General features: G+C 42.0%; 1 protein-coding gene across 1 annotated transcript in view; it reads right to left on the bottom strand.

Moving 5' to 3' along the window:
* Positions 1-9,021, bottom strand: part of LOC126413102 (LIM/homeobox protein Awh) — a 343,996-nt gene extending 334,975 nt beyond the window's left edge. The window contains exon 1 of the mRNA XM_050082999.1: positions 8,902-9,021. Coding sequence (XP_049938956.1) covers positions 8,902-8,907 — 6 coding nt within the window. The 5' untranslated portion in view covers positions 8,908-9,021. The remainder of the gene's footprint in view (positions 1-8,901) is intronic.
* Between the last annotated feature and the right edge of the window lie 15,722 nt (positions 9,022-24,743).

Below are 24,743 nucleotides of genomic sequence, written 5' to 3'. Positions count from 1 at the left end.
TACGAATCTTTCGTCGAGCGAACGGTAGTATATGATTGTTAAGTATGGATCTAATGCATCAGCATACTCCGAAAGGAACCTAATTGGTATACAGTCTGGACCAGAAGACTTACTTTTATTAAGTAACTTAAGTTGCTTCCTACTCCGAGGATATTTACTTCTACCTTACTCATAATGGCAGCTGTTCTCGAGTTGAATTCTGGAATATTTACTTCGTCTTCTTTTGTGAAGGCATTTCGGAAGGTTGTGTTTAGTAACTCTGCTTTGGCAGCACAGTCTTAGATAGTATCTCCATTGCTATCGCGCAGAGAAGGCATCGATTGTTTCTTGCCGCTAACATACTTCACATACGACCAGAATCTCTTTGTTTTTTCTGCCAGGTTTCGAGAAAAAGTTTCGTTGTGGAAACTGTTACACGCATCTCGCATTGATGTCCGCGCTAAATTTCGAGCTTCTGTAAAAGATCGCCGATCTTGGGGATTTTGAGTCTATTTAAATTTGGCATATTTGTTTCGTTGTTTCTGCAACAGTGTTCTAACCCGTTTTGTGTACCAAGAAGGATCAGCTCCGTCGTTTGTTAATTTATTTGGTACAAACCTCTCAATTGCTGCCGATACTATTTCTTTGAATTTAAGCCACATCTGGTCTGCACTTATATTACTAATTTGGAATGAGTGGAGATTGACTCTCAGGAAGGCGTCTAGTGAATTTTTATCTGCTTTTTTGAATAGGTATATTTTTCTCTTATACTGGAAGTAATACATTTCTGTTCATAGATACGAAGGCGAACCCAACTATCTGAAAGCTAGAAAGCAACCGCCCCCATCATACGTCTGTCGATTTGGGCCAGCGCATACCCTGGACTTCTAAAAATAAGAGCTTACCAGCGCTGGTGCGTTGTAGTTCAGCAGTATTATATATGTTGTTGCGTCTTTCTCTCACACCGACGCAGTCTCGGCATTCTTGTTGCACGGATTTTGCACTGTTAGCTTAAGGGGTAGCCGGATGCTCTTCCTGTCGCCACTCCGCTATCCCTCGGAACACAGTTATTCATGTGAAACCGTGCGAAAGTTTCGAAATGTTTGTGATTCGCGAGACTTGGGTAATAGTGCGCTATTCACTCAAAAACCACATCCAGGCTGACGGGCACACCGTCCTTCATCGTTAATCCGCGGGGCGGTTCCGATTCAGGGCCGGCTAACCTTTCCCCCCCCCCCCCCCCCCCCCCTCCCCGGAAGATGCGCTTTAACACGCACGGGTATCCAGGCGGGTGTTTTGCAATATTATACCTGCGCAGCCTTAATAGGTGCACAGCAGTAAAAGAAATGTACGGAGCAATATACTGCTGACAAGTGAAGCTCACAGAATGTTTTACCATCAGTATATAGACGCGCGGAAGCTTCTTTCTCTCGTTATCTTGATTTTCGGCGTTGTCTCTACCAAATGGACACACAGCAGAGCAGATAAATGAATGGACCACAATCATCACATTAAATGCACCTGCGTCCTACTTCTTTACCTCATTTGTGCTGCATTGATAAATTATAAGCGAATAGTCTGCTAAGCTACATTTATATTTATACAAGAGGTCTACCAATTCAACGCATACCTCTGAGCGGAATTTGCAGGTAAGACCCCACACTGAAGAAATGTGCTGAGTTGCAAAAAAAAAAAAAAAAAAAAAAAAGGTCGTAATTTCAAGGAATAAGATGGGAAAGTGCAATATGTTTGTATCTGCACATGAAACGGAGCACACTATAATTATTTTTGTCACAAAGACTTCATCCGGGTTTAAATTAACAAACAACAATGACGAAAAAATGAATGCAGTACATTGTAGGCGCGAAAAGGTAATTAGTAGCTAGTAAGCAATGAAGATTATATGGCGTTTGTCGGTATTTTACTTTTCTTTATTATGAAAAAGAACGAATAAATGCAAAATGTTCAGAGAACTCACAGCAAGGCTGAGTGCTACAAGCAGTACGAACTACTACTTTGAGACGTGCAACCTTTTGTAGATTTAATATGTATAATTATTGTAATGATTCCCCAGAAGAGCCGCTCACTATTGATTGAAGGAGGGAACTGAAAATTAATTGTGGCTCACCAGGTGTGTGTAACCGTTATAAAGGTAGAGATAATTGTTTGTTCCACACTTTAGTATTTCTTCGAGAAAGAAATTAACTGCAACTGGAAATATATTCCGAGGGGGTACAGCGAATTGCAGTACGTTCGTTCTGCTTATTTCCATGTGATGAACGCAGTAATAATAATCACTGCGAAGAAGACCAACAGGTGGTGGAACTAACTCGCGTCTTGTGCTACACCTACAATACGTGGACTGTAAACGGGCTTCTCGGGGCTGCTTTTGTACGATGCAGAAACGGGCGGAATGAAAGCTTCGTAATAGGCCTAAGTGCGCAGCTATGTGAGCAGCACTGTACCGCATTGTCGGTGGAAATGGAGATGCTGTCAGTATTCGGCCGACAGTGAGCTGGAATAGGCGAGCGTTTCGTCCTCTCCGGAGGCTATAACAAAAAAGGCAGGGGGGGTGGGGGGATGCTGTTGGGCAGACGAGTGCGTCGGGTGACGGCTCCCACGTCCGGCTGAGGCGCCAACTGCCAACTGCACAGTCCACAGGCGGCGCCGGCGGCATCGACGCGCCCTCTGTTGACGCTTCGCGGCCCGCCTGCATACTGATAAAGCAATTATTTGGTAAACACGGGCAGTAATTACTCAGACCCCGCTCTGACCTCTGTCCATAGGGTGACGCCTGCAGCTCTGCTAGCGGGGTTAAGCGTCCGTTTGTTACCGAATGTCGAGACATTTGTGGAAACAATAAAAAAATTATACACATTTTGCTGTGTGATGAGCGCGGAATTCCGTTCTATATATCTTCATAGCGTGTTAATTAATAAAGAATTTGTGAAAGCTGATGACTATCGAAGTTTACTACAATACGTAACGTCACTCAGTACGATAGTCATTTCGCCAGCAAAAGTAAAATAATTCTGGTGTAAAGTGGCCACTTCTTTTTTATTATCTTAGAGATCGCTGCATCTTTGAGGCAAACATTTAAAACTATTCACAGGGACATGGGACATATTTGATATTTTCAGCTAGTTTTGTGCGATAGCTGCGCGTGCTCCTCTGCAGCGAAATATTTTGTATTTTCTCTATGTCTGGTGTAAGGCAAGTGACAAATTCATTTGCATTTCCGAACAAAACACTTAAGAAACAAGATTCCACGTCATCTGAGTCTTCTCTTTTCCCTGTCTCTGGCCACTTCTGCCGGACAAAGTGCCCATTTTGCAAACTTTCACTTGAGCTCACTTTTCTACTACAGAAGGAAGATTTGAGTAATAATACAACTGTTTTACACTTACAGAATGCATACAGTTTATTAATATTTAATTCTATGACACGAATAGAAAAAAACTATAGTCTGAATGGTCAATTTATTCAGCCTTCCCCTACTGAAAAGGCACCGTGAGAGTTCGTAAATCGAAAAGAGATAAACGCAACACTGGACTGCAACTTGAGAAACGTAACTGACAGGTACATTAAATTAGATTTCTACAAAACATTAATCTGGCACAAAAACCAGCGATCGAATCTTGGTGAAGAAAATGAAAAAAAGAGTACTTCATGGAATGTCAAAATATATAAGATTTTAGCCCTGAGATTAATAGGTGAGTGTAAAAGTAGTTGGGACGAACACTGTAGGGCTTTGAAGAGAAACGATCACAGTAGACGTAAAATGCGAATAGTCACTTAACTGTTGGAGTGACGGGCGATTATAACAGAAGAGGAGCAAATCAGAAATGATACTTATAAAGTAAAGCACCGTAATATCTGCGGAGTATCTACCTTGAAAACTCTCACAACGAACAGAATCTATGGATTTTCTTAGGATCGCTACGCATGGCTTCTGTAGGTAGCGTCATGACAAATGTAGCAACTGCTCGCACAGGAGCATAAAACCACTCGTTATTCCTACACTCGATCCGTGACTGGTACAGAAGCACACCTCAAAATTCAGAACAATGAAAACCTTTGTTTAACACAATAATTTGCACTGTTTATATATAGAAAACGTAAACACTGTACCAACAGATACTCTTTACCCCCCACTATTCCGAAAAGATTCTGTCATCCGCTAGGCAAACCGCACAGTTCAGCAACAGCAGAGAAACGATCGAACTGAACACAAAATTTTCGGACGACACGTCTTCGTTGAAAACGCAGGAGACGTTAAGGTCCATAAACTTCTTGCAAACGGTATCGTTTGTGATCTAAGGGTGACAATATACAATTTACAGATTATATCATTTACAATTCTTTCTGTCGGCGTAGTCTATGACTCTTGCTGCAATAATTATGCAAACAATATCCAAAAATGTTCAGAAAAGATCCTCTGTTGTTTGGTTCCTACTCAGTATTTTCCTACAAAATATCAGACTAATGAGAAGGAAAGGTCTGACCCTATTTCATTAAAGCAGCTTCAATAGGATATCGAGGATAAAATCGAGGCTCGTAGAAACTAATAATGCATGTGTCAGGAAATCATGCGCTGGACTGAAAGAAAACGATGTGCATATATCAATGCAAAACCATTACTTGACACAGACACGCTATATATATTTAAAACTCGGAGAAAGAATCAGGTGACGAGAGAAAATACAGCTTCCTAATTACTTGTTCGTAATTTAGATAATCTGAAGCACAAATACTTTTTAACCTACAGTATGTAATTATAATCAATGTAGTTCAATTGACAACAAACATTCTTCAGGCATCTGGTGACTTTCAAAGCGCCTATAGACGAAGTTTCAGTTTTGCGTACAACTGCACACAAATGATACCTAGAAAATTACTTTACATGTAGCGAATACTCTAAAGTGAGTACTATTTTGGTGAATATGTGCTCCCGGCGTTCTCCTCCCGTTGATGCGATGAGCTACCGTAATGCTTTGCGTTTATAACATTTCCTAGCGGCAGCAACATGCTAAAAGTCATGTACGATCCACATGTCTTGATACATGTCATTCGTCTTGTTGTAAAAGACATATGTTTACAAAATCGTTTAGAAAGTGTTTTAGAAAAATTAGAAATATGTTTTCCGACTGGTTGTTGTAGATGTGTAGATTACACTGCCCGAGCATCCATAAATAGCGCAATATGCTGCAATACTAAAGGTTAAGCTGTTGTTTCGGTGATTAATCGAACCATTAGCCAACAAACATTTTCTTTGACAATGTACACGCAATTGTTTACACATCTTTGCGACTCAGGGAGAGCAAATACGTAAAAAGAACAGCTGATCTTTCTAGTTCAGAAACGAAGATGGGTATCCATAGGGCTTTCACTGTTTGATAAATATTAAAGAAAGTAGCTTCATGACACCAGTAGGTTCTACTACAAAAATAACAACACACTCTTCTGCAATCTGATCTTGTGTCAGTATCAAAAGTCGCAGCCAGAAACCATGAACTTACACAAGACTAACAAGCGAAAATATTCCTGCGTCAAAGACTTTGCACAGATTATAAATTGGCAATTACTGTGATTCAGTTCCTAGAAGAGCATGGCATCGCGATTTACCTTTACACTTAGAAGAGTGTTGTATGCTTGTAATGAATTAAAAAATTCTTGAAACTTTTTTTTTAGCAATTTTGTCAGAATTCCGGGAAGAGGCTCACAAGGTCGCCCGAGCACATTGCTACTACCGAACGAAGGAGTGTCTATGAGAATAGTACTGCAGGACGTGTTCACAGAACAATTACTCCTTTAGTACCTTCAAATAAATTCCATAAACTTAATACTGGCGTGGTGGCAGCAGATCCTTTCCTTTGAGCTGCTTTTAGAATATGCAATTTCGTAGTAGTTATCATCATACCTGCAAGCAGTCAGTACCTATAGTCTCCCATAATTGTTAAAACACAGTTTTAACACTGCGCGCCTGTGATACGTTTCTTCCTGAAAAGACCTTGGCACTGCAGTTTCTACAGTGAAACAATATATAACATATATAATGCGACAGATAAAACACATGATAATAAAAAAATAATTTATCAAACAGCCATCGTCTGCGTGGAACACAGTGACCTTTAGGAACTGAAGTACAGATAAACCACCACAAATCGCGAATATCCGAGTTATTATTAGATTCGCTCTCGTTGTCCTCATGACAACACGTTAAAGGTTCAAAGCTCCAACTCGCACAACTTCGTGTTAACGATGGTGCTTACTGGAGCACTGAACTTTTAACATGTTGCCATTAGGTCAATGAAAATTGGAAGATTCTCTTATTTCAAGAGTGAAACTAATAATAAAGCAGATAATCTGTAGCTGTTCATTGCTACATAAAAGGAAGAGTTAATACTGAACTTAGCAAAGCACAGTAAACATAAAATCTCTTAGACGCGTAAAACGTAAGATGGAGGATTTAATATAGTCAATCTTGTTCAGAATGAGCACAGTTTATAAAATTTTACATGTATCTGGTATGAAATATTTATTTTAGTTCATTATAATAAAACGGGAAGCCACTGTGTTTGAGTGACTGGAAGAACAAAGTCCTCTTCAGATTGCCACAAATGCAATACAATTCGCACTATCATCAGCACCATATATAATTCAGCTTAGGTACTTTGCATGTAACAGGCAGATCATACTACATAGGTCTATTGAAGTATCTTAGGCTGTGATGAAACACTGACGCAAGAGTTCCTGAACAACTTTGCTTCATAGCTAACAAATTCCAGTACTGAGACTGAGTTATCCCAAACAGTATCATGAATGTCATAGAACAGATTACAACCTAGAACTTGTCAGCTGCCAGTGGCAAATGTTGTGGTTAAGTCCGCAGTTGGGTACTCCAAAAAACGCCTATAAACTGCGCTGCGAAGTTTTCTCTCGCGTGCAGATTTCTCTAGACGCTCCTACCTCACCAATCTTATGCCCTCTAGCAAAATAATAGTTTGAGGTGAAGTCACGTGCAACGAAGATGGTAGAGGGCATTATGAAGACATAATTAACGAGAGTGGATGGAATTTAGCGTTTTGTTATTATGATACGTGCAGCCCTTTACTTTTTAGAGAGTAAATAAAAGCAACTGCAAACAAATTACGAAATGATGCTGAATCCTACATTTGAACTACACGGAAAGGAATACCTTACATCATTCAGTTAAGTTTTCGTAACCATCTACAATGTTTTGTCGCATCTTCGAGTTTCTGAGTAACATCTCTGTCTATAAAACAATGTTAACTCTCAGTCTGTTTGACGAAAACACAAATATTTCGCTCTAAAAATGGAATGTATTGGTTTACATCTGATAAATATAAATGCAGAAATTCTGTGTGAATAATCTCACGAGGAAACCAAAAGGTTACTCATTTTCTGAGAGTTAGGAGAATAGACATCCTGTGAAAGTGGAGAAATGACAAATGAAATGCCCTCTAAACTGCGAAAGACAGAAAGTGAAGTAACTGAAATCATCAGATGCACTAAACGGTGCAATATGCACACTGTTGCTTAATGGACAACATGCATCAACAACGGTGACAAATATCTGGATGCAAGTCTTCAGGAAAATATATACAAATGAAACGAAATCGAAGGCGATTGTTCTGTGTTGTTTAACATTGCGTTCATTGTAAAACGAAAAGGGTAAGATACTAATAATCCCATTCTGCTTTACGAAATATTGATTAGAACAATCGTGAATTACGAAGCTATCTTAAAAAGTTCAATGAACAGCTAAGAATAAGTAAAAGTAATGGTCTTGCATCTGATCTGAAAGTACCTTGCAGCTCCAGCTGGAATGAACAGATACTTCGCTTTATCCATATTGTATATGTTCACAACAGGACTGACTGAGAAGTCAACCAAATAACTAATTACTTAAATAGTTTCCACTTTCAGCGATTCTTCAGAGGCGCCTTAGAATAACAAGCAACGTGGCCATAATCACAACTTAAAATCCTTTTAGCAGGTTCACAATAACTTTTGAACGAAAAAAAAGTCAGTTGTTGAACTGACAGATGAAAATGTCTTCAGCAACATCGTGGTTGTACATCTGGGGCATTTTTACTATATGGATCAACAGAGAAGTAAAAATAAAGGAACAAGACGCTGTAAATATTTGCAGTAAGTGTACTTGCGTGTGTAGGCATGGATACTTTAAAATATTATTTCGAATACTATAACAAATTACGAAACTTTCAGTGACAGGCAATATAACAGTCTAGTGCCGATGTAGCTGCTCGTTTTATTTGAAGCCAGCACGCTAGGATGAATCTTCGCAGTATGAAATCCATCGTCCAGCGATAAAAAACGGATGACTACCTTTGAGATGTCGCGCTCTGCAGTGCCCATCTTTGAAAGATATTTAATACAGACATAAATATTGAGATTTATGAAGCTAATGTGTACAAAGATTCAAAGACTCGAATGCCATCAACAAAAAAAGGACTTTTATATTTTGTAAAGAGGAAAGCATTGGTAACAGCGATGACAGGCTACCCAGGAATGAATGCTGTACAGACGAAATTGTAACAAAGATAACAGACACACTTGTGCAAAACTGTAATAAAGATAACAGACACACTTACGATGGTACAGAAAGGCCGAAACAAGTTGGGATAAGCAAAGGAGAATTTCTGTTAATGTCGAGGCAATAGGATACCATTTGCGTTATGAAAACACGAGGGATTTGAAAGCATCACTGTATTAATAGAAGATAACACTGATGCACTGTCCAAAGATGATGTCCTCTCCCTTGTGTACGTTTACTGCGACTTTCACGATAGTGGTTCGACGCACGCAACCCGAGCTAGGTGATTCCACTAACAGTGACGTTTGCAGCTGTGGAGCGACGATGCGGCGGGCACTGACCTTCATTGTGTGCAGCTGAGGGCGCGTGTCAGGGGTGTGTGGCCGTCCGCCGTGGTCGAGTGTGAGTCCGCCGCAGACGCGCGACGCAGCGCAGCGCAGCACGCGGGTGTCGGCCCCTCTGCAGCCACTGACGCACTGGCGCGCCCGCCGACCCGACCCCCGACTTGCTCCCCCGGCATCGATCCTCCTCGGCGAGTCCCGAGGCGGGGCGCGGAAACGGCCGAACGGCAAGTCTGCCGTCTCCATTGGTCCACCTTCCGACCAATGGCTCACTCCCGGAGGCGGAGTTTCTAGCTCGATCGCCGTCCCTGCAACGGGGCACATAAAATTACCCACGCCCACCCGCCTACGGTTGCGATCTTTTTATCCTTTTTACCCCGCTACGTTATTATTCTCCTCCTCTTCTTTCGGCTCTTTTTTTTTAGGATAAAAAAGATCTAGTGTGCAGGTTTATACGAAAGCGAGTTTCAGTCCGGCTGGTGAATGCTCCACGGACCCGTACCATTTGTAAAACTCGTTCCCCGGGCCGCCTACTGTTTCGGCGAGCAAACAGTCGGGTAAACATTCACGCGCCGACACTTGCAGTTAGTAAAAGGCAATTGAATTACAGAGTCAAACACGCTACCCGCTGTTTGCAAAACACTCTAGTCAAATTTTGGGCAAACACTGTTGCAATAGCAGAGCAAATAGCGAACGCGCGCAGCGGTGCGGTCAGCTCGGCGCTGTCCCGCAGGTAACGAGGTTACCCCCCCGTGCCGCGACTCCGTGATTCACGCCGGCTATCACAGCCGCCGGGGCATAAATATTGGCGTTAGGCGAAACGCGATACCGGCACTCGCGTACGCCAACTCACTGTGCGCCAGTGACTGGTAAGTCGCAAACGAGTTTCTCGCCCGGAACCCGGTTGATGTTCCAAAGCTAGAGCTTAGACAGCTGGCAGGCTAGAATTAATTCTGTCCGAAGAACCGAGAAAAGACCAAATGTACGACTTAGTCGCTATTACGTATCCGCAATGCGTTCACAACCTCCTCTACGAAGAAGTGAAGCATCTATCGGTATTTCTCTTTATTCTGCACCCATTTCTAGCGACCTCGACCACCCCCTCTCCTGAGAGCACTGCAAAGTACGTTACAGAGAACACTTTTCATTGTACCGTAAGTTTGTTTATTTTTCGGTTTCGTACGTGGATTAAGCATGATAAGATAAGCTGACTAATTTTCTGGGAGTCGAAGTGGGGACCAGTATTACAAATGCTCGCAACTCGGAATGCAGCAACGCTCTGTATTTTTTACATTAGTTTGGTGAATAAGTTCGTAGCATTTTTTGTTGCATGTTGGTATTCAGGTTGCAATGGGTTTATTTATCAATTGACATTTTTTATTTGTAGTTCACTGTTGCTGTCTGAGTTTATATATTGTCATTTTGTCATTTGGAAATAGTGAGTGGAGCTGTGGACACTAGAAAATGGAGTGCCAAATCGGAACGTTTCTGACATATTCTTCTGTTTGAGTTCATTAGAGGGGTGACAGCAGCAGAGGCAGCCAGAAACATCTGCGCCCTGTGTGTGAATAACGCCATTCAATAGCACGCGTTAAAATTTTTTTGGTCGTTTTAAGGAGGATCATTTTGACAAAGGAGGACGTTTCCATCGTTCAGGAAGACCTTCGAGGATTGACGAAGATCGTTTAAACGCATTAATCCAGAATGAACCACGTGACTGTATTCGAGAACCGGCAAACTGTTATCATTCCACCATCGCGCGACATTTACATGCAAAATCGGGTGTGTGGGTACCGCATGCCTCAAGCCAAAAATCACAAAAATCAGCGGGTGGCCTTATGTACATCTCTCCTTGCTCGTCATCAACTGGCATGTGAATAACACTCATCATTCCTATCGGCTTAAGCAAACAGAAAACGTCGAAAACATGAAACCATGTAACAGCAATAAGTACACTTACTGCTACTACATCGTTTCATATTTTCAATGTTTTCTGCTTGCTTAAGCCGGTAGTATGGTGTGGTTCATCTCCTTCTGATGTTTGCAAGCCAGCTATGGCGTCTTTTCTGGTTAAATAGCGTGCATGATATGTGAATTTGTCACAATGTTTTTCCGCTGTGAAGATGATCAATGGTCGAAACCGGTTGTGAATAAATATATCGTAAGACAGCACAATGTGTACCATGCATCAAGTATACAGGAGTTGTGTTGTGAAGTCATTCCGCACCCACCTTAATCACCTGGTACTGCGCCCTCAGATATTCATCTTTTCCATTCTCTGCCTAACAACCTTCAAGGATTTTCTTTTCCGGATGAAAATGCGTTCCGAACATGACCCGACGAGCTCTCCGCCTCAAAACAACATATTTCTACAGTCACGGTATCTAAAAGTTATCCTAGCATAGGCAGACTGTTGTAAATAGTGAAATGGAATATATCATTAATGGCTTAAATATCTGTTATGGTTATCGATTGTACTTATTAATATTATGGAAAAAAACTACGCACTTACAAAAAGAAAAAAAATGGCTCTGAGCACTATGCGACTTCACTTCTGTGGTCATCAGTCGCTTAGAACTTAGAACTAATTAAACGTAACTAACCTAAGGACAGCACACACATGCATGCCCGAGGCAGGATTCGAACCTGCGACCGGAGCGGTCGCTCGGCTCCAGACTGTAGCGCCTAGAACCGCACGGCCATTTCGGCCGGCTACGCACTTACACATCAATCCAGCAAGTTATTAAAGCTTAGAGTACAACGAAGTTTGTAGCACACACCAAATAATAATATAACAAACGTAATTTAAAACATAGTTACTATATAATTCATAGTTACTATATAATTATTCATAGTTACTATATAATTATAATGCATTTCAATCTTAGACTTAGTAAACACGATACAACATTTAGTGCATCGGACGTTGTAGTCTGTTGGACTTCTCCTTATTAGTAATGGATATTTATTTTGAAAGTAAATAAATTGTATGAGAGTTTGCTTGCTTAAAACTGATTTAATTAAAAACAAAGTTAATCACATGGTTTATGACATTGGATTATGAATACTTTACTTACTTCTACTGAAGTTCCGAATTGGAGTGCCGTTTGGGCATTGTAGAGTTGGTTACAGTCCAGACGAAGTGAACATGGAACCTATTAGCTATGTAGGACATATAGTCATGTATTGTCCATTATTGTAGGACATATAGTCGTACAATACTCACGGCAACGAAATGCATGTGAAAGAGTCAGGATTATCGTTAAGCAGATCCAGCTCACGTAACTCAGTAATACCAACTACAACACAACTATTACTGAAGTTCACGATCTTGAATACATCATTTAGTAGCCCATGCGAACGCAATTGATAATACGTTGTGCCACGGTATGTTAGATTAGGGATACGAAATTGAAGTAAAACAGAGATAACTTTACAATGCTAGAAATATAAAAAGTTAGATGTTGAAACACCAAAAGACCGAGTATTTGACTTGATTTTTAAAAACCGGAACATTTAGGCGTCCCGGCAGAACCCGATTGGTACAATAGGACTGAACTCCAAAAATCAGATATGTCCAGGCCATATCGGGACATCTGGTCCTCATAAGAACGACTCCCTACGTTTCCTTGTGCGTGTTTTGACGATATTTACATCTGAGTTATATCTATTCCACACATACTACCTTATCGTGTATGATGGAGGATATTTGGGGTACCACTCTCTCACCCCCCCCCCCCCCCCAACCCCCCCGTCCTTTCCTGTTGCAGTTGCGAAGTGCAGGAAAAACGATGTTGGTAGATCTCCTTGAGAGCTCGAATTTCTCTAATTTTATCTTCGTGATCCTTGCGCTTGGCGAGATATACGTGGAGTAATCAATATTGGCTGACTCTTATGGGAACGAACGCTCTCGGAATTTTAACAGTAAACTACAAACGTCTCTCTTGTAGCCCTACCACTGGAGTTCGATGTGCTTCTTCGGATCTTCTCTGTCTCGTCAACCAATGCAGTCTAGTAAGAGTTCCACGCTGACGAGCAGTATTTAACAATCGGTCAGACGGTTTTGTAAGCTACGTCCATGGTGGGTGCACTACACTTTTTGAGGATTCTTACAGTCTCAGTGTGGCATCTACCTTCCCTGTGAATAGTTTCATTTATTACGTTCTATAGCGAGTGAAACAAACGTCTGACCTCTCGAATTGTCCTTGCTTAAATGTGTCCGATGTCCCGAGCTACTCGAATTTGGCATACATTCCTCAGACTAGAGTAGTTTTCCAGCATAAAACGTGCACGTGTTTTAGATCCAGTTTCTTTTCCAGTTGAACTACAGATTCTCAAAATCCCAGCTATGTATCAAAGGCTGCTCTTTGCTTAACTACACCTCAACTTACGCAATCCTTCTGCTTCATACGCTCATGTTTTGTCACTCCCAGTTGTGACTCATTAGTCGTCTTACGTTTAGTGAAGCGCACATCTTTACATTTCTTCACATGAAGGGCTAACTACCTTATTGACAGTGTCCAACAATGTAGTGCTTTGCTAGATTTTTCCTTATTACAAATATACTACATACTTCCTCTTCAGGCATCTGAACAAGCTGCTCCTGTTAAGTGACACAAATGGCAGGAGGGAACGCAAGTCTTAATCGGTTGATGATGTTTCGTGTTACTGGTGAGTACAGCAGAGGTCATTAGCCCCATAGTAAAACATTACACGCCGAAGGTGGATTAAAATGGCAAAAGAATACATTTACGGAGGAAAATCTGACTCAGTGTCAATTTCATTCAAATAATCGTTCACTGTAATACCAAATACAATACTATGTTTGTGTAAATTCGCTCTTTAAAAGATCAGTTACTGTTTGTTGACTAGGACTGAAGGAATAAATTGTGATTATCTGCCACGCGTGAAAAAACTGTATGAACGACACACTCTTAATACACAGTAAAGATTTCCCCTTCTGACAATTTTGGTAGCAAGGCACAGTCATCGTCATTGTCAGGTGAAACAGCGGTAGGTAAGGCTGCAGACTTAAAGCAGTCCTACTGTTGTCATGTAAGAGACAATTATGTATTTCAAATACCAAATACGCCGTACGCCACAAGAACTGCAAATTGATAATTTTTCTCACTGGAAGAGAAATTTATGCTACATAGGGTAATATCTCGTGCCAAGACGAATTAGGTTTAAATGGCTCTGAGCACTATGGGACTTAACTTCTGAGGTCATCAGTCCCCTAGAACTGAGAACTACTTAAACCTAACTAACCTATCACACACACACCCATGCCCGAAGCAGTATTCGAACCTGCCACCGTAGCGGTCGCGCCGTTCCAGACTTAAGCGCCTAGAACCGCTCGGCCACACAGGCCGGCAAGACGAATTAGGGTTTAATGGAAATGTACCTTAATAGGGTACTACAGGAATAATATGCTCAAGAATGGAAAAGAAAATTGAGGATCTTTTGTATGATGCTGGATTTGGCTTTCGGAAAGGTAAGGACGTTGCGACAGATAATGGAAGCCGGACTTAAGCAAAATCAAGACGCGTTAATAGAGTTTGTCGACCCGGAAAAAGAGTTCCACGATGGTAAAAATGGTGCAAGATGTTAGAAATTCTTAGCAAAATAGGAGTAAGCTATAAGGAAAGCCATATAATATACGATAAGTAAGCTACAAAAACCAAGAGCGGCAACAGAAACGGAAGACCAAGGACAAAGTACTCGGATTAAAAAGGGTGTAGGACAGGGATGTAGTCTCCTGCCCCTACTGTTTCAACGTACACATCGAAGAAGCAAAGACGGAAATAAAAGAAAGGTTAAACAGCGGTATAAAAATTCAGGGTGATAAGAGTCGCTGATGACGTTGCTATCCTCAGCAACAGTGAAGAATAATTACAGAACTTGTTGAATGAAATGAACAGTGGAGGACAGATATGAATTGGTAGTGAACCGAAGAAAGGCGAGTGTAATGAGTAGTAGCGGAAACGAGGTTAGTGATAGAATGAAGATCAAAATTGGTCTCCACGAAGTAGACGAAGTGAAGGAATTATTCTACTTTGGACACAAAATAAAACATGACGGACGAAGCAAAAACGACATGAAAAGCATATTAGCATGGGCAAAGAAAAGTCTGCTGGCCTCAGACATCGGCTTTAATGTGAGGAAGAAATTTACGAGAAGGTACATTTCAAGCACAAAATTGTGGGAAAGTCGGCAGAGAAGAGAAACAAAGCGTTTGAGACATGGTGCTATGCAAGAAAGTTGAAAATTAGACGCGCTAATGAAGGATGAGCAGGTTCTCCGCAGAATCGACGAAGCAAAGAACGTATAGGAAACAATGACGAGAAGAAAGGGCACGGTGATAGGATATGTGTTGAGACAGTGGTCGTCAAACGGTTTTGCTCAAGAGCCAATACTGACATTGTGGGTCCGCACACGGGGCCGCACATGTACCCATCTTACTGGTAACCTACATAAATTAGTGTTATGAGCCCCCAATAGAATAGATATAGTAAGGGCGCGATATGTTGGTCGCCGCCCTTCTCCCGTAAGTTATGACTGTTAGAAGGTTCGAATCCTGCCTCGAGCATGGATGTGTGTGATGTCCTTAGGTTAGTTAGGTTTTAGTAGTTCTAAGTTCTAGAGGACTGATGACCTTAGAAGTTAAGTCCCATAGTGCTCAGAGCCATTTGAACCATCTGAACCATTTCTGCAATGTGCATTCACGAATCCATGTTACTTCCGCGTCAAAATTTGTACCATAACAGCTGCTCGATACGAGTCACACGCGCCCATGAGTTGCCAATACTAAAATTCATAAAATGAAACATTATTCACCTCGTATTGCTGGCCAGGGTGGCCGAGCTGTTCTAGGCGCTACAGTCTGGAACCGCGCGACCGCTACGGTCTCATGTTCGAATCGTGCCTCGAGCATGGATGTGTGTGATGTCCTTAGGTTAGTTAGGTTTTAGTAGTTCTAAGTTCTAGAGGACTGATGACCTCGGAAGTTAAGTCCCATAGTGCTCAGAGCCATTTGAACCATTTTTAAAAACAGAGTTAATCACATGGTTTATGACATTGGATTATGAATACTTTGCTTACTTCTACTGAAGTTCCGAATTTGAGTGCCGTTTGGGTATTGTAGAGCTGATTACAGTCCAGATGAAGTGAATATGGAACCTATTAGCTATGTAAGACATGCAGTCATGTATTGTCCATTATTGTAGGACATGTAGTCCTACAATACACACGCCAACGAAATGAAAGAGTAAGGATTATCGTTAAGTAAATAAATCCCTCTCACGCAACTCAGTTATACCAACTACAGCACAACTATTACTGAAGTTCACGATCTTGAATACATCATTAAGTAGCCCGCGGGCCGCAGTTTGACGACCACTGTAAGTTAACACATCAGCGAATAACTTCCATGGTTCAAGCGGGAGATGTAGAGAGCAAAAAAACTGTGGAAAAAGACAGAGACAGGAATACATCCAACAAATAATTGAAGACGTAGGGTGCAAGTGCTGTCTGAGATGAAGAGGTTGGCACAAGAAAGGGGTTCGTGGCCGGCCGCATCGAACCAGTAGAACACTGATAGGTCCAAGAAAAAATTCCCGCTAGTAAATCTCACCTTAAGTGTCATAACGAATTCATGATTCCGACCCTCTTTTAGTTACCAAAATGGGTACTCTTCTAGATAATTAACATGAAAAATTATAACTATAGGAAAGGGATTAACGAAAGTGGTTTTTAACCAGTAGAAAAGAAGGAAAGTACGCAGTGTGGAGTTTAATGTCCCATCGACGATGAGATAATCAGAGGCAGTTAACTTATGGAATGAATAGCTTCGGGCGTAATCCATGATCACATGCGCATAGTAAGTGTGTGAAATTATCTGAACATTTTGTTGATATTTCTACTTCGGTCATCACACTTGAGATTGACCTAATATCTACTGTGTCACATACTTTCAAAGTCTGAACTGTACATATGATAGAGGATGCGATAATGAGTACTTTCAAATGAGAAACTCTATTGACATAAACAACTTACATATTACAGCAAAGACTGTCCAAAGAAGGGACTACCAGTCTCAGTGCAGCCATTTTAACAGAACTGAGCCCTGGGGTCGAAATCATCGTTTGGTCTAATCACTGGCTCACGTTCTTGATGGTAGGGTGTACCTGTTGCCCCACCAGTAATCCTTCCAGCCTTCCCCACTGAATTCTTCAAAATGCATATTCTTTAGCAAACGGCGGGTCATTATTGATGAATCTTCTCCAGTGCGATCTAACACAATCTCTTTTAAATTTTTCCCCTCTGCATGTACACCTATACTCCACTAGTCACCTTGAGGAGTGTGACTGATAGTACGCTGATACCACTATGCCCCCTGCCACCATTCTGTCTTCTGCACACGAAAGGCGCATGGGCAGAATGACTCTCGGGAAGACCTCTTCATTAGCTGTTTGGTTCGAACTACCCTGTTTGTCGTAAGTTACTATTCACGGTGGTAAATTTGATCCAGTCGGGATAATGCCTATTGTGTACGTCTGTTGCGTTTTCTGGCCACCACGTCCCACTGCAGTATAGGCAATGTAAGCCTACATTAAGTTGTATATAGTTGCAGATGACAAACTGTAAAGAAAAACAGACACCGTAAAAACGTAATACAGCAGGAAAACCACACCATGTGGTAAGAAGGTATGAATACGTAATTCTATGAGGTCTTCAAAAATTTGTAATTACTATTTAGAAACTAATATTTATATATGTTATTGTTAAGGCAAACACAGACAAAAAAGCTTCAACCTCAAAATGCATTTAGTATTTTCAAGTTAAAGTTCAATAACGGGTCCACAACTTACCCACGAAAAACATGCTCATACCACAACATCACCCGTATACGCGATGGCATTCGCAAATCCAAACCATTCTGCCGCATTACCACAGGATACTGAGCGATTCATCACTCAAAATCACTCATTTCTAGTCATGCACTGTCCAGTAGTGTCGCTCTTTATACCAACTCAAGCATTGCTTAACAATGCCTACAGAAATGTGTGGCTAACGAGGAACTGTTCCACCTCTGCACCCCTATCTGTTTAACTCCCTACGCACAGCCACTTTGCTAGCTGGGCTGTTGGTTCCACTTTCGAGCTCAGAAGCCGGTTCTAGGCGCTTCAGTCCGGAACCGCGCTGCTGCTACGGTCGCAGGTTCGAATCCTGCCTCCTGTCTACGGGAGTGATGACCTCAGATGTTAAGTCCTATAGTGCTTACAGCCATTTGAACCATTTTTGGAACTCAGAAGTATCCCGGTGATTTCATGTGATTTTTTACAACAACCCTCCGCAATGCTCGAAGATCCCTCTCTGTCAGCACAACACGTTACCAGTTCACAATCACATCACCAATAGTCGACATGGACACCTTTAGAAGGTTTGGAATGTATCTGATGGAGTTGTTGCTCAGATGTCATCCAATGACTAGTCCACGTTCGTAATGACTCAGCTGTGTTGACCCATTCTGGTGTTACTGCTGCTCTACTGACACCACCATACTCCCCGCCTCCGTTATACTGGGTGGGCCTTCTATCGTGTCATCCGGTGGTCATTTCCGTATTACATAGGGGTGTTCGGACACTTATCAGCTAGCGTATGAGTCAAAACTCCTACAACAGCTAATTCCCTTCGTCACTCAATAACGAACCTAAATAATGCTTGATTCCACCGTGGACACAGTTTGTTTTGAGAATTGTGTATTTTCGTCACATTCACACACAATTCAAATGTGAAATTACCAGTTTCGGCTGTCACAGGGAATCTTCAGATCATAAGACGTACGCAGTACCTCGCTGCAGCCACTGAGAGGAGTACGTGGTGTAATTTCAAATTGTTTCTTGTGTTTTTGAAGGTAGCGCTACCAACCTCGGCGCTACTGACCGTTGTTTGTAGTGACGCGTGAGCAAAAATGGTTCAAATGGCTCTGAGCACTATGGGACTTAACTGCTGAGGTTATCAGTCCCCTAGAACTTAGAACTACTTAAACCTAACTAACCTAAGGACATCACACACATCTATGCCCGAGGCAGGATTCGAACCTGCGACCGTAGCGGTCGCGTGATTCCAGACTGTAGCGCCTAGAATCGTTCGTCCACATCGGCCGGCGACGCGTGAGCAGTTTATAAAGATTTGCCTTGCGCGGATTGCTTCAAGATACCACACTGCCTAAATATTTATTTCACATCGTTGGTCCCTTACTCAAAATACTCAGTTTAGCATCATCACCGTAAAACATGACTACCTGCTGTGATGTATCAAATAAGAATTTCGAGTAGTCAAACACTACCAGACCGGATAATAAAGATCTTAGCTCTATCTGAAGTGAGAGGGCAGAGGAGCAACTGTATACACATATACATCTACATCTACATCTACATTGATACTCCGCAAGCCACCCAACGGTGTGTGGCGGAGGGCACTTTACGTGCCACTGTCATTACCTCCCTTTTCTGTTCCAGTCGCGTATGGTTCGCGGGAAGAACGACTGTCTGAAAGACTCCGTGCGCGCTCTAATCTCTCTAATTTTACATTCGTGATCTCCTCGGGAGGTATAAGTAGGGGGAAGCAATATATTCGATACCTCATCCAGAAACGCACCCTCTCGAAACCTGGCGAGCAAGCTACACCGCGATGCAGAGCGCCTCTCTTGCAGAGTCTGCCACTTGAGTTTATTAAACATCTCCGTAACGCTATCACGGTTACCAAATAACCCGGTGACGAAACGCGCCGCTCTTCTTTGGATCTTCTCTATCTCCTCCGTCAACCCGACCTGGTACGGATCCCACACTGATGAGCAATACTCAAGTATAGGTCGAACGAGTGTTTTGTAAGCCACCTCCTTTGTTGATGGACTACATTTTCTAAGCACTCTCCCAATGAATCTCATCCTGGTACCCGCCTTACCAACAATTAATTTTATATGATCATTCCACTTCAAATCGTTCCGTACGCATACTCCCAGATATTTTACAGAAGTAACTGCTACCAGTGTTTGTTCCGCTATCATATAATCATACAATAAAGGATCCTTCTTTCTATGTATTCGCAATACATTACATTTGTCTATGTTAAGGGTCAGTTGCCACTCCCTGCACCAAGTGCCTATCCGCTGCAGATCTTCCTGTATTTCGCTACAATCCTCTAATGCTGCAACTTCTCTGTATACTACAGCATCATCCGCGAAAAGCCGCATGGAACTTCCGACACTATCCACTAAGTCATTTATATATATTGTGAAAAGCAATGGTCCCATAACACTCCCCTGTGGCACGCCAGAGGTTACTTTAACGTCTGTAGACGTCTCTCCATTGATAACAACATGCTGTAGATTCATATGATAATCGCTTACCGTATAAGAATTCATTATTCCTGAAACTACTCAGGCTACAAATAAATAACACTCTTCGCCAAAGCGTAGAATGGCTTGCGAAGTATAGACATAGATTTCTTCACATACAGTTATGTACTTCTCACAATGTTCAGCTACATGCGTACTTATGCCAATATTTTCATACATTTAGGAGATTGAGCGACGAAGTTGGAGGATGTACTTTGCATTTTGTATCTGTACCATATACAAAATAATGTCGTATCTGTTCACCCAAAATTATCACAGCTGGTGTGAAGACGTCAGAGAGATTTTGATACTTCATCTGAGATTTTCTACAGATATTCGTATTTTGAAATGCACGTTTTTCATAATCGCGCTTCTTATATGTGGTGTTGTTGTATAGTGGGCTGAACGTTTTTGAATATTTGTACGATAGTGTTAGATACTAAAAGGAAAATCGAACAGTTACAAATTTATTAATAAACAACAAAATATTTTAGATAAATATTTATATTTTAGTAATACCTGATATAACTAACTGACACGGCGAAATAAGTTCAAGACGACACTAGCAAACCGGAGTTTAGCTTAACGGGACTCAACATCAGTTTTACGTGATCAAGACGACAGCTTGCAGCTAACTGAAAGCTTTGGCAAAAGGCAGTTAGGGTTTTACCTCTTGTCGCCAGGATGGGCAAGGCGTATCCTTTTCAAGGTACCAATTCCAGCATTTGCCTTTCTCGGTATAGGGAAACCGCGGAAAACCAAATGTAGTTGCCCGGACAGGGTTTTCAGGCCAGTTGTTTTACAATGTGAGTTAAGTGTCCTAACGACTGTGCTACGTCGGTCGATGAACACTTTGAAACAGGCTGCTTCTGTGTGTGTGATTGCGAGGATCTGTATAATCATCCTTAGATCATAAAAAAAATTTTAACACAATAACAACACATACGGTGTGATGAATCCTGAGACATGGGCCCTGTCACTTTGTTTATCAATACAGGGTGACAATTATTGAATTATATGAAATAAAATCGACATAACTTTCGAACGGTTTGCGTTAGGATGTTCAAGCTGCACGGTTGGTCGCGGGGTATGATGAGTATTAGTATGAGCATTGTGGTTTAGTTTAGCGACGAAGCCCACTTTCATTTAGATGGGTTCGTCAATAAGCAAAATTGGCGCATTTGGGTGACTGAGAATCCCTCAAGGGGTGCCTGTGGTGTGCAGTGTTCAGTCACGGAATAATCAGTGCGATATTCCTTGGTGGCACGGTGATTGCCGAAAGGTACGTGAAGTTTATGAAGATGATCTCATCCCCATTATCCACAGTGACCCTGATTTCGACAAGACGTGGTTAATACGAGACGGAGCTCGATCCCATCGAAGCAGGAGAGTGTTTGACGTCCTGAAGGAGCACTTTGGGGACCGCTTTCTGGCTCTGGGGTACTCAGAGTCCACTGGCATGGGTGTCATATTCTCTGGATCTGAACACAAGCGACTCCTTTTTGTGGGGCTACATTAAAGACAAGGTGTACAGCAATAACTCCAAAACCATTGCCGAGATGAAAACAGCCATTCAGAAGGTCATCGACAGCATCGATGTTCCAACACTTCAGCGGGTCACACCGAATTTCGCTATTCGTCTGCGCCACATCGTCGCAATGATGGCAGGCATGTCGAACATGTCATATCCTAAATCTGAATATCTGTAGTGATGTTGAATAAATTTTGTGCACGCCGTAGTTTGTAACTAACTTACGTTTCTTTTTTTTTTTTCAAACAGTTCAATAATTGTCACCCTGTAAGTATACAATTGGATTTTCCAAAAATTGTGAGAATGTGTCCTATAGTTGTCGAGCATTCTCCAGATTAATTGAAATAAGCAGATAACCTAAACTACGAACCGACCAATCCCGCTCCCATCCTTATGAAAAGTGATGTTAGGTGAAATCCAATTGCGCCGATGTTGTTGACAATACAATGAGCATACATTAATGACAGTAGTTTGTACCTAACCCTGTATTCAGAGAAAGCGTGGTTAATATTCCCTTCTGGCTATTGTAATAAAAATTTTCCGACTTAAGTATAAATCATTGCAGGTGCAAGGGAAGGTGGTCCATTTGTTAAGGCCACGGACAATTCATCTCTACCAGCTGAACGCCTGCTCTGTTTGTAGTGAGCTCTATCTCTTATTTTTCTTATCATACGGAATATCGCCATTAATATCTGGAGCTTTACAAACGGTACCCTGTTACATTTTTAATTTAATACGTATTTCCGTAGTACATCATTTGAAAACCAAGGTATGCATATTTCTTTTTGCTTGAAAGCCTTATGGTTGGGGACTTAGCAACGAGAATTTCCATTTTTTCCGAAATTGATACTTTACCTACCACTCCACTTCTTTATCGAGTAGACTACGAACATTTTGCAGAATAGTCCGTGAAGCGTGACTGATCACGTTGAAGCACTAGCAAATAGCAATGGTGACAACAGTGGTGGTGCACCAGAAGAAAAGGTAGAAGATGAGAGGCAACTACAGAGGGCAAGTTTTAAATGCTCCACCAGTACTTTCAGTCAACTGAAAATATCCTTTTTTTAAAAATAGTCATTCCTGTTACAGTATAGATTTGTATTCAATAAGAGACTGACGTTTTCCCTTAAAGGCATTTCATTGCTAACGACACCATTTTGCCAAGACACGTCAAAGGAATTCGCAATTGCGAAAAATGCCTACCATCAGCTATAGAATGCAATGATGATAATGAAAATTAGTGTCGGACGGGGATTCGCTACGGTCGCAGGTTCGAGTTCTGCATCGGGCATGGATGTGTGTGATGTGCTTAGGTTAGTTAGGTTTAAATAGTTCTAAGTTATAGGGGACTGATGACCTCAGATGTTAAGTCCCATAGTGCTCAGAGCCATTTGAACCATTTGAGTTACTGTTGGGTATCATTCAGGTCTTTGTGCAAGTGTTTGTCAGGTTGAGTGTGTAGTTTGCGTTATTTTCATTGATGACTATTTTAGATGTTGTTGGCAGTCTGCAGGCAGTCGGTCGGTTGTTTAGGACGAGGGAAGTTTCCTCCGCGCGGAGCAGTAGGCTGTGGCTGCTGGCAGCCCCTGCGCAGTGTCGGAGCGTATGTGGAGCTGCCCGTTCGCTACGAGCTTCGTGGTTCACCGACCCAGGACGTCAAAGTTGAGTCCATTCATGTTGTGGTGGTTCGTTTCGGTGGTTTGCTGTTGGGGAGATTTTCCTGTGAGCAACACCGGGGGTTTCTACTGCTGTAATTTAGCCGCCATGCGGTGCAATTAACTGTTTTGGTTGACTACAATTCGAGTGCAAAAAAAAAAAAAAGGTTCAAATGGCTCTGAGCACTATGGGACTTAACATCTATGGTCATCAGTCCCATAGAACTTAAAACTACTTAAACCTAAGTAACCTAAGGACAGCACACAACACCCAGTCATCACGATGCAGAGAAAATCCCTGACCCCCCGGGAATCGAACCCAGGAACCCGGGCGTGGGAAGCGAGAACGCTACCGCACGACCACGAGCTGCGGACCATTCGAGTGCACCAGCGGAATTTTTTGCCTTGTGGCCGTTAGTTTTCTGGTTACGTGCCCTGACCACTGACGTAAATTCAGGCAGTGTTCTTTTTGGGGCCGGCCGGCGTGGCCGTGCGTTTCTAGGCGCTGCAGTCTGGAACCGCGTGACCACTACGGTCGCAGGTTCGAATCCTGCCTCGGGCATGGGTGTGTGTGATGTCCCTAGATTAGTTAGGTTTAAGTAGTTCTAAGTTCTAGGGGACTGATGACTTCAGCAGTTACGTCCCATAGTGCTCAGAGCCATTTGAACCATTCTTTTTGGGTGAAGTTAACTATATTACCGTATTTCAAATTCAAATGTACCAGCGGAATTTTCTGCCTTGTGGCCATTAGTGTTCCGGTTACCTGCCCTGACCACTAACGTGATTTCAGGCAGCGTCCTTTCCTTACCTGTTGTCGCTGTCCAACAGGGTGTGTAGTTTATCAGCTAATACATACTCCGTTGTGGATTATCACGTTTTAACCTTTTCTGTTTGAGTTCTCATGTACTGATTGACGGGAATCAAGTCGTTGTGTCGGTCGGTCCGTGGCTGTCCCCTGGTTGGGTTCCGACGGATCAAGTGCAGTTGGGCCCACCACCTGTCTCGCCTAAGTGAACGATGGCAGCCCGACCTCCCTGGAGGCTTCTGAGTGCCACCGGTGTTTAATTATCTGTTTTCAGCTACTTAAAATTTAAGGCTTATGGTTATTTTTGTCTTTTTTCTTAAAAAATTTGCAAAATTAATTCTTAAAATTATCTTCAAGCTTAAACATTGCGGCCTTCTGCCTTTAAAAGATTGTGGTAATATGTTCTGAAATTTTGAAATTTAATTGTGGCCTTCAGCAGTTTGTATCGCA

This window comes from Schistocerca serialis, chromosome 1 (assembly GCF_023864345.2).
Source record: "Schistocerca serialis cubense isolate TAMUIC-IGC-003099 chromosome 1, iqSchSeri2.2, whole genome shotgun sequence".
NCBI classification, from domain to species: Eukaryota; Metazoa; Arthropoda; class Insecta; order Orthoptera; family Acrididae; genus Schistocerca; species Schistocerca serialis.
This window is presented reverse-complemented; position numbering and strand designations above follow the sequence as displayed.